The sequence below is a fragment of the Ammospiza nelsoni genome, chromosome 5 (genome assembly GCF_027579445.1).
Source record: "Ammospiza nelsoni isolate bAmmNel1 chromosome 5, bAmmNel1.pri, whole genome shotgun sequence".
In the NCBI taxonomy this organism is placed as follows: Eukaryota; Metazoa; Chordata; class Aves; order Passeriformes; family Passerellidae; genus Ammospiza; species Ammospiza nelsoni.
In genome coordinates this window covers 24,745,380-24,770,383 of record NC_080637.1, presented here as the reverse complement: position 1 = coordinate 24,770,383, position 25,004 = coordinate 24,745,380, and the positions used below count along the sequence as shown (strand labels likewise).

At 39.0% G+C, this 25,004-nt stretch overlaps 1 protein-coding gene across 2 annotated transcripts in view; it reads left to right on the top strand.

Moving 5' to 3' along the window:
* MET (MET proto-oncogene, receptor tyrosine kinase) overlaps positions 1-25,004 on the top strand; it is an 89,560-nt gene that overhangs the window by 19,437 nt on the left and 45,119 nt on the right. For both annotated transcript variants that reach the window (XM_059472694.1, XM_059472693.1), the window contains exons 2-3: positions 210-1,424; positions 13,530-13,721. In XM_059472694.1, coding sequence (XP_059328677.1) covers positions 225-1,424; positions 13,530-13,721 — 1,392 coding nt within the window. In that variant the 5' untranslated portion in view covers positions 210-224. The remainder of the gene's footprint in view (positions 1-209; positions 1,425-13,529; positions 13,722-25,004) is intronic.

Genomic DNA, 25,004 nt, shown 5'->3' with positions numbered 1-25,004 from the left:
ATTGTTCTAAAGGCAGTGAAATGGGTACCTACAGTGATTGTAGCTGTTTCTAATAAAACTATTATGATCCTAAGCAAGATTGCAACACTTCTTAAACTGAAATAGCTCAGCTACTACATGCAGCCTAGAAACGGATTTCTGTTGTCTGATAAACTGACGGTTTAGTATATGAAATATAACCAGTTTTCCCATTAAATATATTTTGACAGATTAGATCTCTGACAATGAAGCCTTTTACTGCAAATCCTTCTGGGTTTATTGTATTCCTGTTTGCCTTGCTGCAGAGGAGCCATGGACAATGCAAAGAAGCAGCTAAAAAATCAGAGATGAATCTTGGTGTAAAATATGATCTTCCTAACTTCATTGCAGACACACCAATTCAGAATGTAGTTTTATACAAGCATCATGTTTATATTGGAGCAGTCAATAAGATTTACGTACTAAATGAAACTCTCCAGAACATTTCTGTGTACAAGACTGGGCCTGTTTTGGAGAACCCTGACTGTGCGCCATGTGAAGACTGCCGAGATAAAGCCAATTTATCTAACAGCATATGGAAGGATAACATCAACATGGCACTGCTTTTAGAAACTTATTATGATGATCAGCTCATTAGCTGTGGTAGTGTGTCCGGAGGCATCTGCCACCGTCACATCATTCACCCTGACAACCCTGCTGACATTGAAAGCGAGGTGCACTGCATGTACTCACCCCAGGCGGATGGAGAAGCAGATAACTGTCCTGATTGTGTTGTTAGCACTTTAGGAACCAAAGTTTTGGTGACTGAAAAGGACAGGTTTGTCAACTTTTTTGTTGGAAATACTGTGACATCTGCGTTTCAACCTCCCCACGTGCTGCATTCGATATCAGTTAGAAGATTAAAAGAAACACAGGATGGTTTTGAGTTTCTCACAGATCAGTCTTATATAGATATCCTCCCTCAGTTCCGTGACTCGTATCCTATTAGGTACGTCCATGCCTTTGAAAATGACCACTTTGTCTATTTTCTGACTGTACAGAGAGAAGCTCTTGACTCACAGTCTTTTCACACTAGAATTATCCGCTTCTGCACTTTAGACTCAGAGATGCGTTCCTACATGGAAATGCCTCTTGAGTGCATTTTTACTGAAAAGAGAAGGAAGAGGTCCATCCGGAAGGAGGTATTCAACATTTTGCAAGCTGCCTACGTGAGCAAGCCTGGTGCAGCTCTAGCACACGAAATGGGCCTTGGGCTCAATGATGATATCCTCTATGGTGTTTTTGCACAAAGCAAACCAGACTCCTCTGAACCAACCAACCGATCTGCTGTCTGCGCCGTCTCTGTGCGAACCATCAACGAGTTCTTCAACAAGATTGTTGACAAGCAGAACATGAAATGCCTCCAACACTTTTATGGGAAAGAGAGCAAATACTGCTTGAACAGGGTAAGTGATAATTTATTTGTTACATTTTGAGACTTTTGTTCTCTCTTTGCCTATTCCATTGCCAGGTATCTGTCCCTTCAGTTTCAGTTCCAAAATAGAAGTCCCTGATCATTGCAGATTGCTTAGCATTCCTGTTGATTATCCCTAAAAGGATTAGTTCATGTAAATTGAGTATAAAAATCACTGAGGTCTTTATGGGGCTGAAAAATGTAGTTTTTTGCTTGAGAAACTGATGCAGATAAATTGAACGTTTAGGCAGTTATTTCTTTTAATATTTAAAAAAAGTATTCATAAACATTCATGTGCACTGAAGAGTCCTAGAAAAACATCACATACTTAAAAGTATGTTAATGCTGAATCACTGCCCTTCTCAGAAAAAAATGAAAGAGCTGGTTTGGAATATGGCATGAAGAGCCAGATTGTAATGTGGTTAGTCATGCTTGGTACAGAAACAGTTCAACTGACATCAGTTTTCTGCAAGAAAGTGTCAGTGAAATCTGTATCTGAATGAGGGTTTAGGTGATCTTGGGTGGGAGGGTTGCATTTCTGTACACCGTGACTTCAGGAGGCTGCTGCTCTCCAACCATATGAAATACTGTGAGCAGAGTAACCACAGAAATTTTCCCTTTTCTTCTCGCCAGTGTCTGTGCTGGTTTTAGGTCTTGTAAAAGAAATACAGAATGTGGAAATCAGGTACTTAGAACAGTTATTTTGGAACATGAAACATTAGAACTTTCAGTCACCTGCTTATGAAGCGGGCCCCTAAATATCCTACCTGGGGAACTTTCTATTCTCAAATACAAGAAGTTTGGAGCTCAGAGGTGGCACACTGTCTTCTACCAGAGGGCCAGAGCCTCTGTGGTGGGGCTCTACTCAGCCAGTTTGAGGCCAGTGTCAGGACAGATCAACAGCTCAACCTGCCTTTAGAGGTGGATGGTATCTCTCATATCCCATTGTTGGGACAGGTCAAAGTGAGAGTGCGAGTCACAGACCTTCTTCATCCCAAGTACCACCAGTGTCCTCTGCAGCACAGCTGCTCAGCACAGGGCATCAGGTTAGGATGTTGACACAATGCTCTGGTTGGAGGTGGGAGTCTGTTTTGTCAAAGGGAAGGGCTGCTCTCCACTGCCAGAGGTGAGACAGGGCAATCTGGGGAGAAGAACCCATCACAGAGACCCTGTGGCTTCTCCCCAGTAGCAGGATGTGCTCAGAGAGGGTCTGAAGCAATCTGAGCACAACCACAGCAGCCTTGCCATTTGGGGGATGGCTGCTTACAGCAGGCCCCAGGTGTTCAACACAGATGTAGCACTGCCCGTGGATGCTGATACAGCAGCCCCAACAGACACAGCATTTCATGCCCTTTTTCGTGGGAGGGGGACAGGCAATTTTCAGGAACTAAAAACAAGTTAGCAAACCTTCAGCAGAGTAGCTTCTCTCTCTTCACTTTGTTATTGCTGTCCTAATTTTTCATTTCAGGTAGTCATATCCTTTTTTTTTTCTTTTTTCAATTCATTTTTAACAAGAACCATTGTCCTTCTCTGAAAGTATTTTATTCTATATTCCTGGGGTATATGATTTGTGAATGACTGTCTTTAAAGCTCGTGGCCTTTAACTTATCTCATTCTGCTCTTGCCTATACACACATTTCATAAGGTGATCTCTTCAAAGCAAAGTATACCATTAAAATATTGACAGAATAATTTGCAGCTTTTCACATGCTGGGAAGTACTTTCGTGTTTCAAAAGCTTTTCCAGAGTCTGCTGCTGCTTTGCATATCAGAATGAATGTCTTGTACTGCCGACGTGTTTATTAAAGTTGCCTATTTTCAAGAAATGGCATCAGAGCTCTGATTTCTGCTACATTAAATTGATAAAGGGAAAAATGTTTCTATGATTTCTTGTGATTCTTTTAAATGGCATAAAGCCAGTCAGAAATTTTTGTCCTGATTGTTTGCTTAACACTGAAATATCAAGACTTTCAAGTTTTGCTGTACCATTTCCTTTGCCTGATTGCAGAGGGCTCATTAAGGGTCCAGTAAAAAGTGTCCTTTGAGGTTTTTGAGGTTTCAACTAGCCACTGAGATTGGCAAGAATTTGCCAACCATCTTTTGTACACCTGTTTTTCTCTGGTGTGTAAAGTAGACCTGAAGGGTTGGAATGTGAAGGAAGGGAAGGAGCAGGCAGAAAAAGGAAGGGACATTATTTCTTATGCTTGGCCTAAAATGTCAAATCTGGTCTTTCCTGATTTTGCTGGAGATTAAATAATACTTAATAAAAAAAGATTCTCAAACCCCCCAACTCTTCTTAGGCCCTTCTTTGTACATTGTAAAAGTGTACATGAGGGCATAAAACATTTTTCCCCTTTTTGTAAGTCACCTTCAACTTAAAAGAAAGCTTTTATAAAATCTGAGAGTTTGTCACAGTTTATTGTTGCAAAGTTCAAAACTTGGTTTTTGTAATGTAGCCAAGATGATTTTTCTCTTTGATGTCAAGAGAATAAAACCACAGATCACTCATGCAAGTGAAAGTCACTGACCACTGCAAAATTAAGTCATAGGACAGTGAAAACAGTCCAGCAGTGAATATGGTATATCACTAACTTCAACATTAAAAAGAAAAATGAGCCTCTAGCACTCTTTGCAAGGAAATGCTCTCTGATAGTTTACAGTTAGAGTCTGATTGATGAAAGCTATTTAATGTTATCAAAAAAAGGTCCCATAAGACAATTGTACATAATTTTGTTTGACTACTCGGGTAGTCCATCTTTTTAAGCGGCTGTCCCTCAGGACTGTTTCATCTGAGGCTTCTAAAGGTAAAATTAATTCAAAATAAACCTGAATGATATATCCAAAACACTTCCTGAATTTTTTCTTCTCTTATTTAAAGCAAAAATAAGTAAAACTTCCACTCATCTTGATGTAATAAGCAAAATTTTTTCTGGTTTGGCCTTGTTTTCTAAAGGAATGAAGTTTATGTGGTCATGCTATTTTAGGTCTGTCTCTGTTAGTTATCCTTACAGCCTCAGCAATAAAAAATCTTAAAGGTGTGAATCCAGGGACAGGTCTGATATATAGGCTCAGGCTATGGGAACTGATGAAATTTTAGGAGCACCTTTCTAAACTTCAGAAGTCACAAGGAAGGTATTGTTCACCCATGGGAATAGTCTCCATCAGAGCTTAGTTGAAGAGCAAAGTCAACCAGCCACAAGATATAAATCCAGACTAAACTGTGCTTCACTTACTCCAGTGCTCATGGAATCAAATAAAATGGATTTTCATAAAATCAAAATAAAACATTTCCAGTTGTGTTTAAGTGTAATACATATTAAGCCAAAACCTGGGCTCACTGAAGTCAGGGTTAGGAAAAGTGAATCCGATGGAGCATCTGATTGATGTCAGACATACTTCAGCAGAGCTGTGACCAGTTAGGACTGCCTAATAATTTCCTTCAGGGAAGAGCTGGCTGACACTTAAATGACAGCAAGATGGAAACAGAGCTGGCTTTGAATTTAAAAAAAAATTTGGAGTAATAGTTAGGAGGTTTTATTGCTTGAGTCAGGACAAAGATATCTGAGAGGTAGCTGCTGTGGGGGGGTTGAATCACTGTTCGGGAATCTCCCACAGCAAAGAGAAAACTGGATGTAAGCTCTCAGCAAAGTTTATTTGGTCAGTTAGTCATTATCAGCCCCAGTGTGGTATCCCCAAAGCAGAGGTGTGCTTAGATGAGAAGACAAATGTTGCTTACTTCATTTGCAGTCATAATCCAGTAGTGTGCATCTTTACCTTGTATTAAATGGGATATTTCAAGTGAGGAAGATGAGTTGATTTTAGCCTTGACAATCTCAACTATACATTTCAGTTGTCTTTAGATATATCAGGATCTTACAGGCTTTTTTTTTTGTCCTTTCTGCATCTCTTATGTGATAAACTATTGTAAGCCAAATTACCTGACTTTAATAATTATGGACTTATATGATAAAACACCTCTAATGATGAAATCCAAATTCAGTTCTGTAAAGATCTTATGTCTTTGTGTTTTCTACAGTTAAGTTCAGGTGAAGGCCTAAAATACTTAGACCTTACAGGAAAAGAGAAGTCACAGACAGGCTTTTGCTACCATGCCCCCAGGAAGTGTCATAAAGCAAGACAAACTGGTCACAACTCCTGTTAAATGAAAGGCACAAAGAGTTGGAAAACATGAAAGGAAAACAGAAGATCACCAAAACAAAAAAAAAAAAAAAGGAAGGTAAAAGAAACACATGGTGATGCTTCTTTATTACCATTACACACTTGACAGATGAGTAAAATTAGGTTATGCTTATATTGTAATGGAAGAAAATAATTGCTGCCTTCTATCAGGAAACCGCAAAGGCATTTATTGATCTGTCATCTTAAGACTGTGTCTAAGAATATTTAATAAAATAAACAGAGACAAATAACTCTTTTGAGGCCCTGGAACTGTAATATCCCACACCGTTTGGCATGGAATTTTGTCAGGTTTAAAAATAACACCACATATCTCTGATTAAAATGGGTTGCTGTAAATTGCTCAGATAGTCTCACAGCACAGAGATGTTTTCATATTGCGAGTAGAATGTGACTGAATATTTTCCCTGAAAGTCAGATACCAGAATCCATTAGATTTGTCCAGTCATTTATTCCTCTGGAAATGCTATATCAGATGGCATACAGCACTCTGCCTGGGCATGAAATCTCTTCCCATTTGTATGCAAGCTCCTCTGGGAGGTTCTGACATCTCAGAACAATAACTGAGGAGGGCAGAATTATGGGCAGAGTGCACTGGCACCCTTTAAGACATGCTTAAACCCTAGTAACAAGGGATAAGCTGCATCCACATTGCTGTTGTGCCTCTCTGCAGTGGATCCTGGCAGTACCAGGGGTCTCTGCTGTGCCTGTGCCAGTGGAGGGCAGGCAGGGTGTGCTCACCAGCCTGCTCCCCTCCACCACTCGGTACACGGCCACGCACCCAGCTGGCCATGGAAGACCTGACTGGGGCAAACAGCCAGGCATGAGGGATTGCAGGGAGAGTCTGGTCTCTGTTAAACTGCACAGGAGGGACACAGGTGTCAGTGTGTAGGGGTGAGCTATGAGCATGGCTGTGGGTCTGGGAAGGTTATCTCAGGCTGAAGCAGATGTAGCAAACACAGAGGTAAGGGCTGTTCCATCTCTGGAACTGGCCACACGGACACTCTCATGAGGGAGTCACTGAGAAAAGGACAAGACAAGGAAGAAGGCAGGTCGGGGAGTTTTTTAGGAAAGTGCCACACCTCCCCTCGTGGCTGATGTCTTTGCAGGCATTGGGAGGCCCAGGAGCTATGGAGACTGGGGGCAAACCTCTTAGTCGCCCACAGCTGCAAAAACTACTGTTTTCCTTCTCTTGATGTCCAGTTAGGGACCTGTCTTTCCTTGCTTCCCAGTGCTGCTGCTTGGCATTTTATCATCTTCTTGATGAAAGCTGGATTTCTCTGTGAAAAAGTAGTATCCATTAAACTACCATTTTCTGCAAAGGGCACAGCTTTATCAGACAGAGTTACTAATAATGTTCCATTTCCAGACTTTTTAATCAAATTCTTCCACTGAAGGCATGGTTCCCTATTGGTCATTAGTATGGAAAAGTGACTCTGCTGCTTTTCTCTGGAATTGCACAGAAATCATTTCAGGCAGAAAGTAATTTTTATTTTGTTAAAATGAATATCTGGTCATGTGGTTTTTATGTCTCAGTTTCTGAAGGCACTTAAATAAGTCTAAAGACTAGAACTGAACAAAGTGTAATTTTCTTATCCTATGTAGCCTTGCAAATTAGAAAAATTTTATAGTCCCACAAAAAGAGATGTTCAAAATGTATACTAGTAGTAATAGAATACTAAGGATACTCCCTGAAGATGTATAATATTCAGATCTGAGCCTCTTTTCCTGGGTTCAGACCAAATTCTAAGATTCCTTAGTCCCAGATTAAGTTCACATCAAGTCTGCTGATGACTATTCTGCAATGGGACCATCTCAGCCCCTTCTGAAAGATCTATTTGGATTTCCTTAAGCACAATTCCAAGTTCCAGAGAAAGAGAAGCTGATCATGCAGCACTCTGTGTGCAGATCTAAGTCCTGGATTCATCCCACCTGGCTTTGGTAGGTGGTTGACACATCTAAGCAAGCAATGAATTTTTCTCGTGTTCTGCTGCCAAACAATGGAGAGACACATAAGTCCTGACAAAGCAGGCATCTGCCTTTCAGCTCACTCAGCACCCACCTTACCTCAGCAGTTTTCTACTTACTCTGCTTATTCTGACTCAAGACCACATCTGGCCGTCATTATTGCTCACTAAAGCAACAGCAGGTAATTACTATCCAGGAGAGAGCTGTGTTACTCAAACTTTCTAGGTGGCATGTGGGTTTCTGATCTCAAACAGCTTTTGCATCAGAGTGGAATTACTCCTCATTTCCAAACATACAAGTAAAACCAGAATCAAATCCCACAGTAAATTTTTAAAAAATAATAATAATGCTGAGGCAGAAGATCCATGGCACAAATGGTTCAGAAAGCAAGTGTAAGCCACATGAAATTATTACTTGTACCATCTACAGGGTGTGTGAAAACAAAGAAATGCTAGAGAAATGATCTTGCAGGAAGTGATAATGACAGCTTAATTTTCTTAAGGCAGATGTCACTTGCTTTTATACACAGTCTGTGGAAATTTGGGCAGATTGCATGATTTTCTTCTAGTTTCTTGAATTCTTTCTGTCCCACACATGTCTTGCACCACTGATTTGGCTAGACATGCAGTTGTTGTGCAATGTTTTGTTGGAATAAGGGTCTCCACATTCAGCATTATCTTTGGATGGCTGATCTAGATGGAATTCCCAGCTTTTCTATTTTACCACAGCTTCAGAGTCAGTAAGGACTTCCATGAAACATGCACCTAATAGACACTACAAATGTACAGCAAAACTGCTTTCATCAGCACAATATCTCCAGTGCATTACTTTATTTCTTAAAAATGTGTAATTAGTCAACACCTCTTCTTTGATAATCTGTATACTGAGTTAAATGCTAAATTAATATAAAGGAAATCAGCAAAACACAAAGATTACTTAGGTCCATTTTGTCTGCTGAATCAATAGGATTTACTTAGTGCTAATGCACTAACCAGATTATAAGAACTAATGCAGTACTGTTCAATGACAAAAGCAAATAACTCTTTGAATGATCTTGACAAAAGAACATAAAATCATCTTAATTTGTATTAACTAATTACATTTAACATAGATGTTTTTTTACCTATTACCTTAAGTGGAGCATCAGTACAGTAACTTCCCCCATCTCATTTTAGGAGTAGATCAAAGCAACAAGAATTAGGAGTACTGAAATGATATTGTGTAAAATTTTACACAGATGGAGTTCTTTTAAAAATTTTATTCTCAGAAAAGGGACATGCTTTCTCTGTATTCCATATAAAAATCTTTTAATTGCTTTCAAATACATGAGGAGTATTGGGAAGAGGAGGAAGGAAGAAGAGGGAAAGATTTCTTTGTTTAAAACAGAAGAGGAAGAAACTCTTCTGCTTTTTAGAGTAAAGCGTCATTGCCTCAGCAGAAGTTCTTAGAAACAGAGAACCCAGTCCCCTGTCCCAGACATGTTCTGTCCTGCACGAGCACTGGCCTGAGTTCACAGCACCCACACACCCTCCAGGTGTTGTTCTCCAGCCAAGAAGAAACCAGAAGCCCTCTGTCTCTGCTTCTATGGGAACTGTTTAGCACATGAATGGGCTTCCACTGGCAAAATTGTGCCCTTCAATATGATTAATTTTTCCCTTCCTTAGGATTACAAGAATCATAATTACCATGACGAAGATCAAGTCACTCTCATCCTCAGACAACTACCTGGCTTCACTGAATTATTTGGGCCAGAATTACATTCTTTTCAATGGAGAGAAGCAGTGATCAAATGCACTTCTCACCTGAAGAGAAATAATGAAAAGAGAAATAATGAAACCCAGAAAATTAAGGTGTATCAAGAACAGCAAAGCTACATTGGCTGAAAATACATGGAAATATTTAGAGAGGAAAATATGATATGATTCCTCATAGTTACTTCTCCTGTACAGAGTCTGCTGTAAATCCATTATGTGTTTGATTCCAATTGGACCCACTCTGAAAACTGAAATTTGATTATTCATCTTAATTCACTGACTTCCACAAGAAAAGATACAAGGAACTTATACACTCTCTTAGATTTTAATGGTCTTGGTAACCCATTTGTTATGTAGAATCACCAATTCATTCAGAAACTCTACAGTAGTTTCTTTGGAAAAAGATTTTTGCCATTTGCAGATATCTGGATCCAGGTAATTTAACAATACCTTATTTCTCCCTCCTCCATGTTTTGCCACAGACCTTAAGGGTCTTTTCCAACTTAAGGGATTCTTTGATTCTATGAAAGGAGAAATGCTGTTGGCTCTTGTTGGTGACCACTTCTCTTGAGGGAGAATCCCAGAGTTCACAGTAGAAAAAAATTTTGATACTTTGAATTTTGATTCTTGACAGCCAGCAAGTTAGAAGTCATATAAACAAACCAGCAGGAAATAAAACTCGTGCATATTCCTACTTTCACTGCGCTTTACATCGTGGCTGCACTATTTTGTGATTGGCACTAGGAAATATCACCTAGTTACTTTCAGACCATTTCTCCAATTTGTCAAATTAAATTTTAATTTTAATTATGTCCTCCAAGTGGCTCACAAGACAGTATGAAATGTTCTGCAGTGATTAAGTCATTGATCTCCAGTTTATTCAAGACATTAAACATAATATCAGGACATTACACATAATATCACTTTCTATATGAACACTGCACTTAACTAAGAGCAGGTTTTAACCAGCTCTAGAAGAATGAGCCTGGAGGAATGTTTCTCCAATTTGCAGTCACTGCAAATTAGAGAAATGTTCACAAAAATATATTTGCATTTTTTTTCCTGGGTAGAGTATTCAGACCAGAGACTAGACTTTTGGATCATTTTTCTGACACCGACCTAACCAGGTTTTTCTGTGATTTTTCACAAGTTTTTGTAATAATTCCTTCCCCGCTTTGCACTTTTGGCTTCAAATATGCAACTCTGTCTGAAATATTTTGTTTTTATGCTCACTGAATATGACGTATAAACCATCAGTTAGCAGCAAAACAGTGACAGCTCCTGATAGCTCAGCTCAGTGATGTCTAGAGACATTTTTGGCATTTTTGTCTTCTGTGGGCCAAATCAAGGGTAAATTCCAGAGCACCACAGCTTCCCGTATGAACAAATAAGATAACATTAATTATCTTCTAGCCTTCTGGACACAGCTGTAAGGCAGGGCTTGCTCACACCTCACTGCATTCCACCAGCACACCTGTGCCAGCTTAACAGTAACAAAGCCCTCTCTGTGAATCACAGGCAGAATTGGCACCTCTTGTCCTGCAGGAGAAGCAATGTAGCTGAACCCAGGCACTTACCCGTGCTCTAATCGTCCATTTCAATAGTTGTGTGCTTTCTCAGTGGAACTTGGCATGGTATCCAGAGTGCATCATCTGACATCAGTTATTTTTCCACATTGACAGCCAAATGGATAGTTATGTGTATACTGGGAGAGAGGGAGGGAGAGAGAACCAGACTTAAAAGTGTTAATTTAAAGCAGCATGTTTCACAAAGTTTTCCCTGTTATCAATCTTCCTTGAGTTTTCTAAGTAGCCTTTTAATCTCTGCATTTCTACTCAAAGATCAAAGCCTTCCTATTTCTTGAACAGTCAACCCTACATTATGGTTAATCCATGAAGTGCCAGGTTTTTAAAGAACCATATGTGTAACAATCTACAGGTTCTTCAGCAGACAGACGAAATTATGGCATCTCTGAGGAAGGCTGAGCTGACATTGTGGCTAGCTGACTTTGGAAAAGCTAAGAAAGGTGTCAGGGTAAGCAGGAAAGTCTAGCCACTTTTTCCAAAGAGCTTGAGCAGGGTTTCATGAGGCAGCATGTTAGGATGTTTGAATTGTGCTGAAATGACTATGTAGGAGGAAGTACTTTAGGCTTAGCACAGAAACATCTCTCTCCAAAGTCTGCTTATGGAAAAAAGCAGTTACAGGAAAGAGCAAAGATCCCATGTTGGGGGAGGGTAAAATCAGAAATCTGCCTTATTTCAAAAAGCATGAAAACTGTACATCTTTCTGCACTTGAACTATTCATACTCATTGTATGAGTAATCTGCACAGATGTTTCAGAAATACTTTTACACTGGGTAGGATATGAGTGCAACAGAGTACAGCTTTTCCCTTGTTTGGTGGCCAAAACAAAGAAAAGCCAAACTTGCCCATTGATGATTTAACCCAGCCAAAGACTGGGTTAAAAAAAATAAAGTGTGTTCAGTGTTCCTAGTGCAGTTCCTGCTGAAGGAAATACACTGTATATTAGCAGTTAACAGGAAAACTAATACAGTTAAACCTTTAGTATGTAGATAACCAAAGTGTTAAGTCACTGCTGTACCACATCTAATTTAGAAGCCCTTTTCCTGTATCATTAAGACCCTGTGCAGAGATTTCAGCTGCTCATTTGGTCTGATGTAGGCTTTCACCTAAATGCTACAGTAAATTGACAGGGTACCTTCAGAAAAGCTGGCACCATTGCTGACAGCAGCTCCTAGGGACTGCAGAAAACCTCGCCTGCCAGTGCTGTTGCTGGGCTCAGCTCAGAAACATCACAGCTCAACAGCAAAGGGCTGAGCTACTAGGCTGAACATGTTCTTGATAGTATTTTCAATGCCTTGGGTTTCAGTCCAGAATTCACCAGAGTTAGGCCAAGAAATTCTTCATTTGTTGCTTTCTTTTTCATACTCTGAGAAAAGACATCTGAATCTAGAAGATGGTAAAATTTTCTCTTTCTAAAATTTTTCTGCATGCTCTGTAAGGGTATGATACAGATCTATTTGACTTAGTAACAAGACTCTTGACTGTCTTGAAAATGTTTCACTCAAGCTTCTTTAAAGATTTTTTAAAACATGTTTTTAAAACATGTTTTTTTGACAAAATACATACCAATAAAAAAATAGGAGAAATTGAGCTCACTCTTGATTTCAACAGAGGGAACCACTGTAAGATCCTTTATAATCTTCCTAAATGTTTATTCATAAAGTATGTCGAAGTGGGTGACATACTACATGACTTCCATATTTAAACTGGTTAAAGATAATTTAAGGGATTCCTGGTTTTTATCTTTACACAATGTCCCTAAAATAGATTATGTACTATCAATAATAATGGAATTATTATTGATAATCTAATATAATTGAAATCTATTAATAATAGATTACTATTGAATTGTTAGGAGGTTATATTCTTCTTCAGAGATAACTAAGAACTTGCAATCTCTATTCCCAAAAGGAAAGAGAAAATCCTGCAAATGCAGCTATTATTTTAGTACACTCAAGACATCTAGAGATCAGATGAAATAGTGCATGAACCATAGATGATCAGTACAATAATCTGAGTAATTATCAAAATCTGTCTTCCCCTTCGTTTATTCAGAAACCTATTTTTCCTAATTTATCTCCCTTTTCTTTATCTGGCTTCTTCTCCACTTTAGTGTCTTATCTCTTAAAAAGGTGGTGAAAATAGAGGGAGAAGAATATTGGAAATTGTTATTTTTAATGTAAAAAATCATGTTGTTGTTAGAGAATCTTTTTTTAGGAAACTGTTTTAGAAGTAGGTGTGTCACTGGGCAGGCTCTGTAGTACAAGAATTCTCAGACTTTTGGAGAAGCAACATTAAGGAAGTCACTATGAGAAAGGATACCTTAATATATGTGCTTATACACATATCATCTAGTTAAATAAAGACCCTATATTTTATTCCTGCAGACATGATTTTAAAAGTTAATAGAAACATTCCCATAACATTAAGAAGTTTTTGTCCCCCTCATGAAACATCATAACTGATGAAGCAATTAAGTTTGAAACATCTTAAAATACTTTTGGTCGAATGCATTTGTGCTAAATGACTTCATTCTGACAAAGATCTATTGCTACTCGTAAAGACAGTGCTCATCTGTGCTTCATTTTCAAACAGGCTTTTTCAAGAAACGCTTCATACTGCAGAGCACAGGATGATGAATACCGCCTAGAAGTCACCACTCCTCTGCAGAGGGTTGACTTGTTCATGGGCCAGTTCAACAGTGTCCTGCTGACTTCAATTTCTGTCTTCACCAAAGGGAACCTTACCATTGCTAACCTGGGAACTTCAGAGGGCCGCTTCATGCAGGTAAATGTCACCATATTACCATATTGCCACAGTAACTTCACAATAAAAACCATACTAGCCTTTAGCAGGATGATGAAAAGGGAGGAGAATTAGTACCTCTGTTTAAAAGGGCATTAGAAAATTGAAATTACCAAATAAAATACAGCTTCTAGAATATAAATAAAGTGTCTAATAGAGCATTCAGTATTTTAAGTGGTTACCTGGAGTTTGTTGTTTGAAACAGCGGTTGAGGAGCAAACTCTACCATGGACTCTGGCTGTCTTAGTTCACAGAACAATTTTGGTTCATATATTGAGAACTCATATAAACAAGAGTTCTTTCAAAGAAAACTAAACTGAAAGCAGGATCTTGGATAGACATGAAATATGCCTCAACCCCAGCTGGGGCAGAAAGATCTAAAACAGTGACTGATTATTCAAACAGCTTCAAAAATACACTTTGTATGTATCTACACTCTAGAGGATCAGGTTATACCTATTCAATGTAAAAGGCCAAGACAGTTTATAATGTAGAAGCAGGACCCTCAGCATTAGTTGTTTCTATATACTGATCCACTCCTCTGGCACCAAATTCCTTGCTAGTGTACCCATAGCCTATGACTCACAGCTGTAGAATTGAGATTAGCTCCTTCTCCACCTACTTTCAAGTTTCTCTGAATGTGTATTAGATTTTCAGGCTCTTGCTCACTCCTATCTCACTCTGTTATTTTGGATTACAGTTCTTCCTGTCCTATAACAAGTTTTTCATAAAAAAGAGAAAAATCACCCTCCTGAGTAGTTTGTCTTCCTCTACTAAGTACATAACTAATCTAGACAGGTAGATTATACTACATGACTTCTTTGTAGGTGACTAATTAAATAACTACAATGAATACAAGCAGCAGTCTTTTAAATTCTTGGCAGTAAAAATCAAACACCAGAAGACAAAGAAAAAATACTTTGAGTTCACCTAACTTATTTCAAGCACTGTCATCCTGTAGCAACTTCCTTGGAGAGCTTGCCTTCCCCAGATGCCAGAGTCCAGCCTGGATGTGCATCTCAGTCTGGATCCTTCTTGCACCCAAGGACCTGTGTTATTTCAATTTGCCAGTACTATTTGTCTTCTAGAAAACTTCCTGAAGTATTGACAGCTTTCTGGCCTCCTGGTTCTGTAGGCTATAGAGAGTCATCAAAGTTAATGAGAAGACTGTCAGCTGCTGTGCCATTCCAGTTTTCCCATTTCCCATAAGCTTCCATTAGAAAATGGTAGGGCACATGTAGCCTTTAATGGAACTAATCCTTTCCTTTCTTCTCTCCCTTTCCCTCCTTTCCTTGCCACATGCAGTGCATAGGGTTATATATTGTTCTCAGAATATGCACCCTGTCTGGATAAAAGGAATCCTATACCTCCAGTCTTTTGCTCAGACTAGACACAGAACCAGCTGCATAATGCAAATTCTGTAATGCTTCTACAGGCAAAGAGTTCAAAGTGATTTGCCACAAAGGACAGGTAAAAAAGTAGAGAAAATCACGTTTCTCTTTTTCTCCCCCCAAAAAATTTAACAAAACTTTCAATGACAAGCCTGCCAGTTTTACCTTAACTTCCCATGATGACCTTGGTAAATTTAAGCTGCAGTTTGTCTTCTGTGCAGGAGATGCAAATGCTAAGAGCTGCACACTGAGCATGGGCCCAAACTGCACTCTGTTCTTGGAAGCAGATACTGATTCACACAGCAAAATGAGCAATTTGTTTAACCTTTCTGAAGTAATTTCCTTATCTACAAAATACAATTAATAACAACTACTCTCTTAGTCCCAGCATTACTTCTAGGCTGTCACAAAGCTTTTAGGAAGGTTTGGTAGAAAGCACAAGGGAGCATTATTTTTATTTGTAATGTTCTTTAAATTATTCATTCAAATCCTGCAGCACACACTTCATTCAGATGTTTGCCCAACTCAAGGAACAATTAAATATTTCCAGAATACATTTCCCATTCCAGGTTCAGTTACAGATCAAAAGAAAAGGCTATTGTGTAAACTGCACATGGCCATTAGCAGAAATATTCTCATCATTGAATCAGACTGGCTTCAGCTACAGGGGGAAGTCAGCATTGGGTTCATATTGTACTAAATAGGAGCTCTTTCCTTGAGGGTTGGGTGCAGCTAGCAGGAGAATAAGCATACTGACTACCTTTAATGATACTGCCTCCAAACAAAAGGTTGGTATTTGTTTTGTCTTTAAGTTATTTTGGAAGGGATACCAGATCTGTAGGATACAGAAGACACAGATTTTTGCAGATTTTAATGTTCTCTTTCCTTTTTTTTTTTCTCTAATAGTGATTTAGGAGTGTTTTCAAACATATTCGTTAGGAAGTGCCCAACTAAAGTAGATTTGTAGTGTTTCTATGGAAATATAGCTATTAACAGCAATGAGATTAAGATCATTAAAAATTAAGCTATTATATGACCATTACTGAAGTAAAATGGGTAAAAAAATCAGGATAATCTAACAATGGTTTAATTAATCAAAAGGATATCCCCAAAGACTTCCACACATTTTTAGCAAAGAAATGTAATGTTCTTTTTTGTTTCATTCACAAATCTGTTGGAACATATCACAAAGAATCCTCAGCTCTTCACTTCTTTTGCACAGTCATTTGCACTGATATTTTTAGGTCTTTGTACAAGCAAAAATTGAATTTTCCTGTGCAATTTCCTTGTAACTTTTAGCTATTCAAAGCTGACTTCAGACACAGGCATGCTTTCAGAGAAAATTATTTACAAAATTCTACCTATCAGGGAACCTGTTTTAAAACTGGTTGTATTGTATTAGTATTTTGAGAACATACTATCATGCCAACTATTTAAAAGCAAATGAAAAAAATATTCATGTATAGCTTTCTATATTTAGAAATTCAGCTCAGCCCTTCAAGTGCACCCAGTTAATCTTGTATCTTCTTTGAAATACCAAACCTTACTATATTTAGACAATTTGGTTTCTGACATAAATTTCAGTACTAGCAGCCATCCATGAGATTAAAATCAGTAGTAATACAGTATCTCTGTCTTTGACCACACCCTGAAGTGTCCGGATATGCATCAGTTTGGTGAAAGTAATGAACATTTGAATCACATTTTTGCTATATTAATTTAGGGTTTCTTGTAGTTGTTACGAAAGATTTGGGGGGGAGAGGAGGTGGCAGGGGGGGACCTCTTGTAAACGTGATCTTGTCATCTAAATTGAGTTGGAGCTCCAAACCTGTGCTGTGGGAGCAAATAGGTGCAGCAGCAAGCTATTGAACCTGAGAGAAATTTATTTGAAAATGTCATACCCCCATTGTACTTGTTTATACTTGATCAGCAGCCAACCACTTGAGTCTGTCTTTTTTTTCTTTCCTCTTTCCTGTCATCTTTCCATCTCCTTTTGCTTTTCTTCTTCTACTCATCACTTTCTACCTTCCTGCATTCCTCTTGTCTCCAACTCTATTTCTATCTCCATCTATTTTTATGTCTTTACCCCATGGCTATAGCACAGCATTACTGCAAAATTCATAGATTAAATAGCTTTAACATGTACGTTTTTCCTTCTGTAGGTGATGGGTGCCAGATTCTGGGGTTTTAATGTATTTAGGGATTTATCACAATGAATAGTTCCTAACTTTACAAGTGATTCCCCAAAGCTTATAGCATTACTAATAACCCAACTCAGAACATAGCCCACATTTTACTTAGTTTGAAAAATCTTTCTAAAGAGCCAGTAATAATCAGAATGCAAGATATGTATGTTTTATCCAACCAAGGAATACTCACCTGTTGTTTTTTGCTTTTAGTTTGATAAAATAGAATTATTCACTTGAACAGCTTTGGAAAGCACTAACACTGGAAAGTAAATATAGCCTCCTTCACTAAATGTTTCTTTTTTTCAGCTGAAATCTGGAACTAAAATAAAATCAATCTGAATGGTCCAAATACAGAAGATGCATGTGTTCTTCTAAGGAGGATAATTAGGGCCATGAGGTGAATTCCAGATTTCTCCTGAAAAGTACTGCAGCCCATTCACATACTGAGCATGTTTTGGCTGCCTCAGAAATGTCAAATCTGTATTGGCCATGAATAGATTGGAGTTTGTAGTTTACTAAATATTGTGGAGTTTCTGTTACAAAACAGACCAGTAATAATTTTTCTAAGACAGCTGACATGCATGAGACAGAAAAGAAAAATGGTTTTACTTCCTTCCTAAGCTGGAGCCTGACAACAAACTTTTTTTTCTCCTTCTCTTTTTTTTTTTTTCTGCTGAGAAGTTGCAGCTGTTTCAGCCTTTCTTATTGTGCTTGTTTTCAGACTGTGACTGGGAACACAGACTGTAACTACAGCTGTTGGGTGCAAAGTGAATCAGGTATTTCACAGTGGTTATTTGATTAGAAAACAGCACCCAGTCACACTGCTAGAGCTGAGGGAATCAGATTTTCAGCTGGTGCAAAACAGCCTTATTCTGCTCAAACCAAACTACTCTGAGAATACAACTCACAGCTAGAAAAGACACTTATATACCAGCCAGTATTTTGGGAAGTTATAGTTTCTGGAAAAAAAAAAAAAACAACTCCATGATATATTGAGATAAAATATCGTTCCTTTTTTCTTCTTGGTTTCAAGGCATTTTGTTTTTTTCTATCTAAAATTGGCATTATTTCAGAGAGTGTTTTTAGAGTGATGATGAAATGAGTTCTTCAGGAAGGGGAAATCTTTGTGGTAGCTCTGGGAAGTGTGGGATATGGGAACGTCTACCAAGATTTATTCTTGGAAGCTCACATTTGGTCTGGCCATAACAATGAACTAGAGGTCAATGCCCTTGACATAGCAGAGGCTGGATTTCAGCCTTAGAGTATGTTTGGAAGCAGAACAGTGCATGTGCCCCCACACTTGAAGCTGGCCTCAGCATTGTAGCACCCCAGCAAAAGCACCACAACTGCTTGTTGGTGGCCTTCAGTGGTGTTCACTGTATGTTTTGCAGCTAAAATGGGCAACCACTCTCTATGGATGTAATTTTGGAAGCAGGCCCACCTCATCCTTCTGACTATGCCAGTGAAACTCAGTGCACAGCAGGGCAGCAGTAGTGCAGAAGGAGGGACCCCACCACGGGCCCTCTCATCTTCATGGTTCAGTGGGACATCCATCCATCCTGTTGCTTCTGGAGGTGAGGAAAGGGTCTTCCCATGGGCATACATAAACTCTGAGGTGCCATCAGCCACATGCTGGCTGCAGTCCTGTCCCATCTGGCTGAGCACGAGCCAGCTCTAGCTGAAAAGCCAAGCATTAGCAAAACATGGTAATGCACTGTCATGTCTGAGCAAATTCTGGACAGAAAACAGCTTTGGGCACAAAAAGCAAAGTGTGATGGTACAGATAGGCCTTGCTGGAGTACTACGCACCAGGCAACAGGCCACTCATCCTCCCGGGGGGCTCTCTGCACTTGTTAGACATGCAACAGTACAGATTAATGCAAGCCTTACTCTAGAGAACCATTATATCCCAGTATTTTTAACCAGACTTTTTGCTAAGAAAGGTTATATGGGGTTATAGTAAAGGCTCAAGGAGCAGAGTTCTGGCAGGGCCTAAGATGGAGAAGGGAGAGGTATGAGACATGTAAAAGCACACAGTCATAGCTTTCTCAGTACCCTCCAGCTTCTGGCACTTAGTGACCCAAAGATATTCTGAGCTGGAAATTGCACCCATATTTGGCACTTAGTAGTTTGTGGACTCCTTTCTCCAAAGTTTTGCTTACTGTTTTTTTAATTTATTTTTGTTTTCTCCTCTGTGGTATGCTGTGACAACGACTTTCATAATTTCATTCTTCTTTGAATGATAGAGCTTTTTGGGGTTTCCTTAACCTGCTGCCCTATCATTTCTTTTGTTGCCTTTGATTCTGCCCTATGAGGAATAGGAACGGGGCACTCAGAAATCAATGGTTTGGGAAATTCTCACACACTGAGCACAAATCTGTTGTCTTTCACATCCAAGTAGACAGAACACTTGATAATCACACTCATTTCCCAGGAATACTTATGATTAAAAACAAACACCACCACCAAACTTTAACATACGTCTCATTTCCCCAAAATAAGAGAACTTAGCATGTGTTGTAGCTGCTTTCATAGACTACATGCCAGGGAACATAATGCGTGCTACAGAAATCAGTGAAAAAAACTCATCACATCTGCTTTTTATTTGTAACTGCATTCAAGGATTGGGAAAATTTGTCCCAGAATTCAGCAAGAGAGCCAAGTCTTCAACATTGCTCTCCTCTTGCAAACAGCAAAGCAGCAAGACCTCACCACTCCAGGAATCAAGACTCAGAGCCATGGTGCCTGTCAGCAAAATGAGTTGACACAGAGCAAAGAAATTCAGAGCTTTGCATCTTTCACTGCGCTCAGTCAAATCCAGTTTATTCTGTGGTGTACTAGAAGCCATAGGCACCTTTGAATTTATCAAACTCCTCTTGATCCAGTTCCTGTCCCTCTAGACAAATGTCATTGTGATAAAACCCACCTGCGCAAGTGGCAAGCCATATTGCACTTGAACCAAGTGCAAGAAGGTCAAGAAATATATGAGCCTGGACTTTAAACCCTACAGAGCCTGGAGGGGGAAAGAGTGATGGGATGCCCACGGAGTCATTGCAAAGGCTGTCCTCAGTGCCCACTCTTGTCCTATCTCAGGGGCCCAGCAATTCATCTGGCTTTTCAATACTAGCAGTCTGACCTATTTAAGGCTACATGTAAACTGTGAACACAAGCATTTGTAGGAATGTGAGTAGCTGCAATCCTTCCATCTTTCATTTTTAAGGCAACAGAAAACTGTGGTAACTCTTGATAAGCAGCATTTTCCTATTGGTGGCTCAACTTTTGGCATTTATGATAGCAGTTCTTTCTGTAGTAAAGAATGTATCTTGATTCTCCCAGGGAAAAAAAGGTATCAAACACTGCATAATGCAAAATCCATGTAGCCAAATTAAAATTAACACCTGGCGCTGAATAACTGGTTTGAGAGCACATATGTTTTAATATTCAGTTTGAGTAGAAAAGCTTACACTCTTCAGAAGAAATCCATTCTATTCTTCATGGATTAGAATGATATACAGCATTTAGAGAGCTACATATGTGCCCTTTGCAAGGCTAGGCTGCATATCCCAGGGCATTTGAGGCATTGCAGAATATAGTTAACCCTGAGCCTATCTCTGCTGGATAATGGCATACACCTGCCAGACATCTAGGGAAAAAAATAACAACATGATACTTAGATTGGATTCCTTTTAGAAGGCCTCTCATTTTTGCAAAAAATATTTCAACATGTAGACAGTTACATTTGTAATTCAATCCTGCTGACTAGCACAACTGAGCATTGGAATGATTTTTAAAATAAGCTGTTGCATGCTGATTTTCAAGTCAAGTTATTACAGTCTTAATTTGCCATATTACACACAGACAAACCTAGACTCAAGTCTTCATATTTAATATTAATACCAGCTGATGGCAATGAAATAATATTTAAATTAATAGCTTTAGTGTTCATGGACCTAAGCGATCACTGACTCCCAGTATTAAAGAATACATTAATATATTCATTCATTAATCAACTGTTGTCTGTTATCTTCATGAAAGTATTTCATGGAAGTAGTCTAAGCAATGCTGGAAGAAAATTGTGTGTTTTTCTCTAAATAGAGAGACATAAATATTGTGTTTGTCGTAGTTACTGATATTGAACCTGATTCTCTAAAGATACCAGAAGAGCCACATGGATTTAAATGAAGGGTCCATATAATTCAGTGCTCTGTCTCCAGTGGTATTGACTAGTGGATGCCTAGTGACCCAGACACACATAGCTACCTTCTGCTTCAAGTTCCCAACTATTTTCTTTTCTGGGAATTTCCTGAGCTATTGATTGTTGTCTCTTTAGTTCTTTCCACGTACCTGTGCATTTTGCCTTTGGATATGCATTTCTCTTGTATTCTTATCCTTTGACAGGGAGTCCCATAGGTCATCACATATTGCTAGGATGTCATATTCTTTTGTTTGCTTTGAACCCGAGTCTTTTTTTTTTTTTTGTCTTTTGGTGGTGTTTAGAATTTTTATTATAATTAAATAGTGGAATAATACAATCATTTAGGACTGAAAACACCTCTAGTATCATTGAGTCTAACTATTAACCTAACACTGCCAAGTCCAAAACTAAACAATGCCCTTAAGTGTCACTTCTACATGTAAGTCATCAGAGACTCAGCCATTTCTCTGGGCAGCCTGTTCCACTGCTTGACAGCCCTTTTAGTGAAGAAATATTCCCTAAAATATATTCTAAACCTCCCCTGCTGCAACTTGAGGCCATTTCTTCTTTTCCTATCACTTGTTACTTGGGAGAAGTGACCAACCCCGAGCTGGCCACAGCCCATTTTGGGTGGTTGTAGAAGAGAGTGTAGGGTTGGTCTCTACCAACTCATGATTCTCTATTCCTTCATCATAGAGATTCCACAGGTACCATACTCAATCATTGCTCATTACAGCCTTTTGATCATCTCTGTTACCTTTCTCTGAGCTTTACCCCTTTTTAACATTCTCTTTTTTTTGCCAGGAGGCAAGTAGAACTGCACAGAGATTTTAAGTTTCAGGCAAGCCATGAATTTATATGATATCATTATCATTATCCTGATATTATTATCAGGGTGTTTTCTGGTTTGTTCTCTAATCCTTTTCTAATAATTTATAAGTTTTTATTAGGTTGGTTTTGGCTGCTGCTAAGCAGTTAGATAACTATCTAACATATACTGCTTTAAATTAATTATCATTGTTGTAGTTCATCTGCCATTTTATTGCCTTGTCTTGTAAAGTCCTTCTGCCATCCTATATAGTCTGTCCTCATCCTAACCACCTTGAATACCTTCAGATCATCACAAAACTTTATCACTGGACTGCTCAACCACTTTTCCAACTCATTTATGGGTGTATTGAACAGTTTGGACCCCAGCACAGACAGCTTGTACAACACCTCTGGTGACTTCTTACTATTGCAGTCACTGACCATTTACTACAAATGTCTGTTTGTTCTGCTTTGGTTAATTACCTGTGCTAGACCTTCCCTCTATCCTAATTGCTTGAGTGGAGGCATGGAAATAAGCTTTCATTTCTCTTATGCACTGCAGAAGTGAATGGTTAATAAATTAATTACTAAAATGAAAATAAAACAAAAAAAAATCCAATACCCACTCTTCTCCCCCCTCCCCTTACCCAAAAAAGACACCTCAAAACCCCAAGAATTTTATAGTCTTTGCAGAGGGAAAAATCTCCTGTAGTACTGAACAATTTTCATGGTAGTGATCCCTGTATGTCAGTGTGTCCATGACAGATGAAATTTATGCTGCACACATACCAGCTCAGTTCCAAGCTATAAAAATCAGAGCTTTATGAGAACGACACTGGAGTCCTAAGTAGCCTCTTCCTCCTGCTGTAGAAGCTGTCTTCAAATTGCTTTTTTTTTTTCAGGTTTATGTTGGATAAGGGTAAGATAGAATTTCAAGGACTGGGCTGATGTGTGCAAAAATCACACAGTTGTATGGACCAAAAAGAACATTTTTGCATCTTGTATCTGTTATAGCAGCATTGTAGGCTGGTAGATTAGTTCTAAGCAAAATCCAAACTTTCATTCTGTGTGCTAGGAAGTGTAATCTGAGCTCCCTGTATGTCATGAGGTCAAAGTCTAGTCACTTGGGCTTTGAGCAGGTGATTTGACTATCAACCTCAGTAAAATAAAGGTCAGTCAGTGTTTAAAGTACTGAGTAATTTTTCCAAGATTGTAGAGATGGAATCCAAATTTTCATGTATTGCTCTGACGTTGGAATGCAGATGTGTTTAAAGAGTTAACACTGTGGCTCAATCAGAAAGAATTCTTGGCAATAAGAGGAAGCCTGGATTAATGATGGAAAAGAATTCTTAGCATTTTATAGCAGTGGGTATTCGAGATGAGACATGGCTAATGATCAACTAAAAAGGTATTTGCAGCTGTGGTGCTACCTCTCCCCATAATGCCAACATTAATCAAGGTTTTTCATGCAGCTTTCCAGTCCATTCTATTTTTCATTGTCCTGAATAGAAAAACAGAGCTCATGCCCTATTACACTGAGTCAGAGACCATACTTCTGTGTCACCAAAAACGATCATACTTTATTGATTTCTAAAATCTGTACTTTCTGTGCTGTGAAATAAATCCATAGCAAAGCCCGTAACAAAGCCAGTTTCATTTTTAAAGAAAAAAAGCCTCTTGCAACCCCAAACTAAAAATACCTCTGGGATGTGAAGCAGTTATCGGCATGAATTAACTGCTCATATATTTTATTTAAGTCTTGAATTACATCAAAACAGCAGCTATAATTACAGCATCTCTAAGTCTAGTTTTGGAGTCAGCCATCTTGTTGAAAGCCCTTGGCAGTGTGAAAAGCCAGTGAAATTGTGTAAGTCAATGTCCTGGCTGTTCTGATTCTGCCTTCGGAGTCAGAAGAAAAGCTTCATTATAGTAAAAAATGAAACATTTGACATACAAGTTATTTCCAGAATGGCTTCAATCTTTTTAAATAATGAGCCCCATTGAATCCTAACTTCTCAGCAAATGTTGATTATCTAAATTCCTTAAGTAAACTACACGTGATACAGCTTTTGAAACATGAACATGATCTTCCCTCATGTAAACAATCCTCTGCCTTTGTTGTCTGATGCTATCACATTTGGGTGCACATCCTTCTGCATTGCAGGCCCAAGCCTATAAAATGTTGCTATCAAATATCCACCCCGATCTGCAGATGCTTTATGCCTCTGCTTAACAGCCATGACTCATCCCATTAAAGTCAACAAAGTTACAGTAGTAAAGTTAGGCGTGTGTTTGCAGGAATGGGCCCAGATTCTCAGAAGAATTTAGGTAACTCAAGATGCAGAGAGATGAGTAGTGAGGGAATTTCATAGCGGTGTGACTAATCTCTCTAAGATCTCCTGAAATCGAGAGAGAGAGAGAGAGAGGGAAGGTTTTTGCAAAGGGGCTTCAGAATGACTAAATTAGGCTCCTGTTTTAAGCATCTCATAAAGGAGCCTCCACCGTTCCCTGTAATTTAAGAAGTGCTTTGAATGCTCAGTCCTGGTCACCCGGCTCACACAGAAACCAACAGGAGCCAGAGCGGAGGGTGCCCAGCCAAACCTTGCAAGGAGCCTGTCAGAGCAGTAGCCTGGCAGCTATTGCCATCTGGGCAGCCCTGGCTGCTGAGCTCTGGGCACTC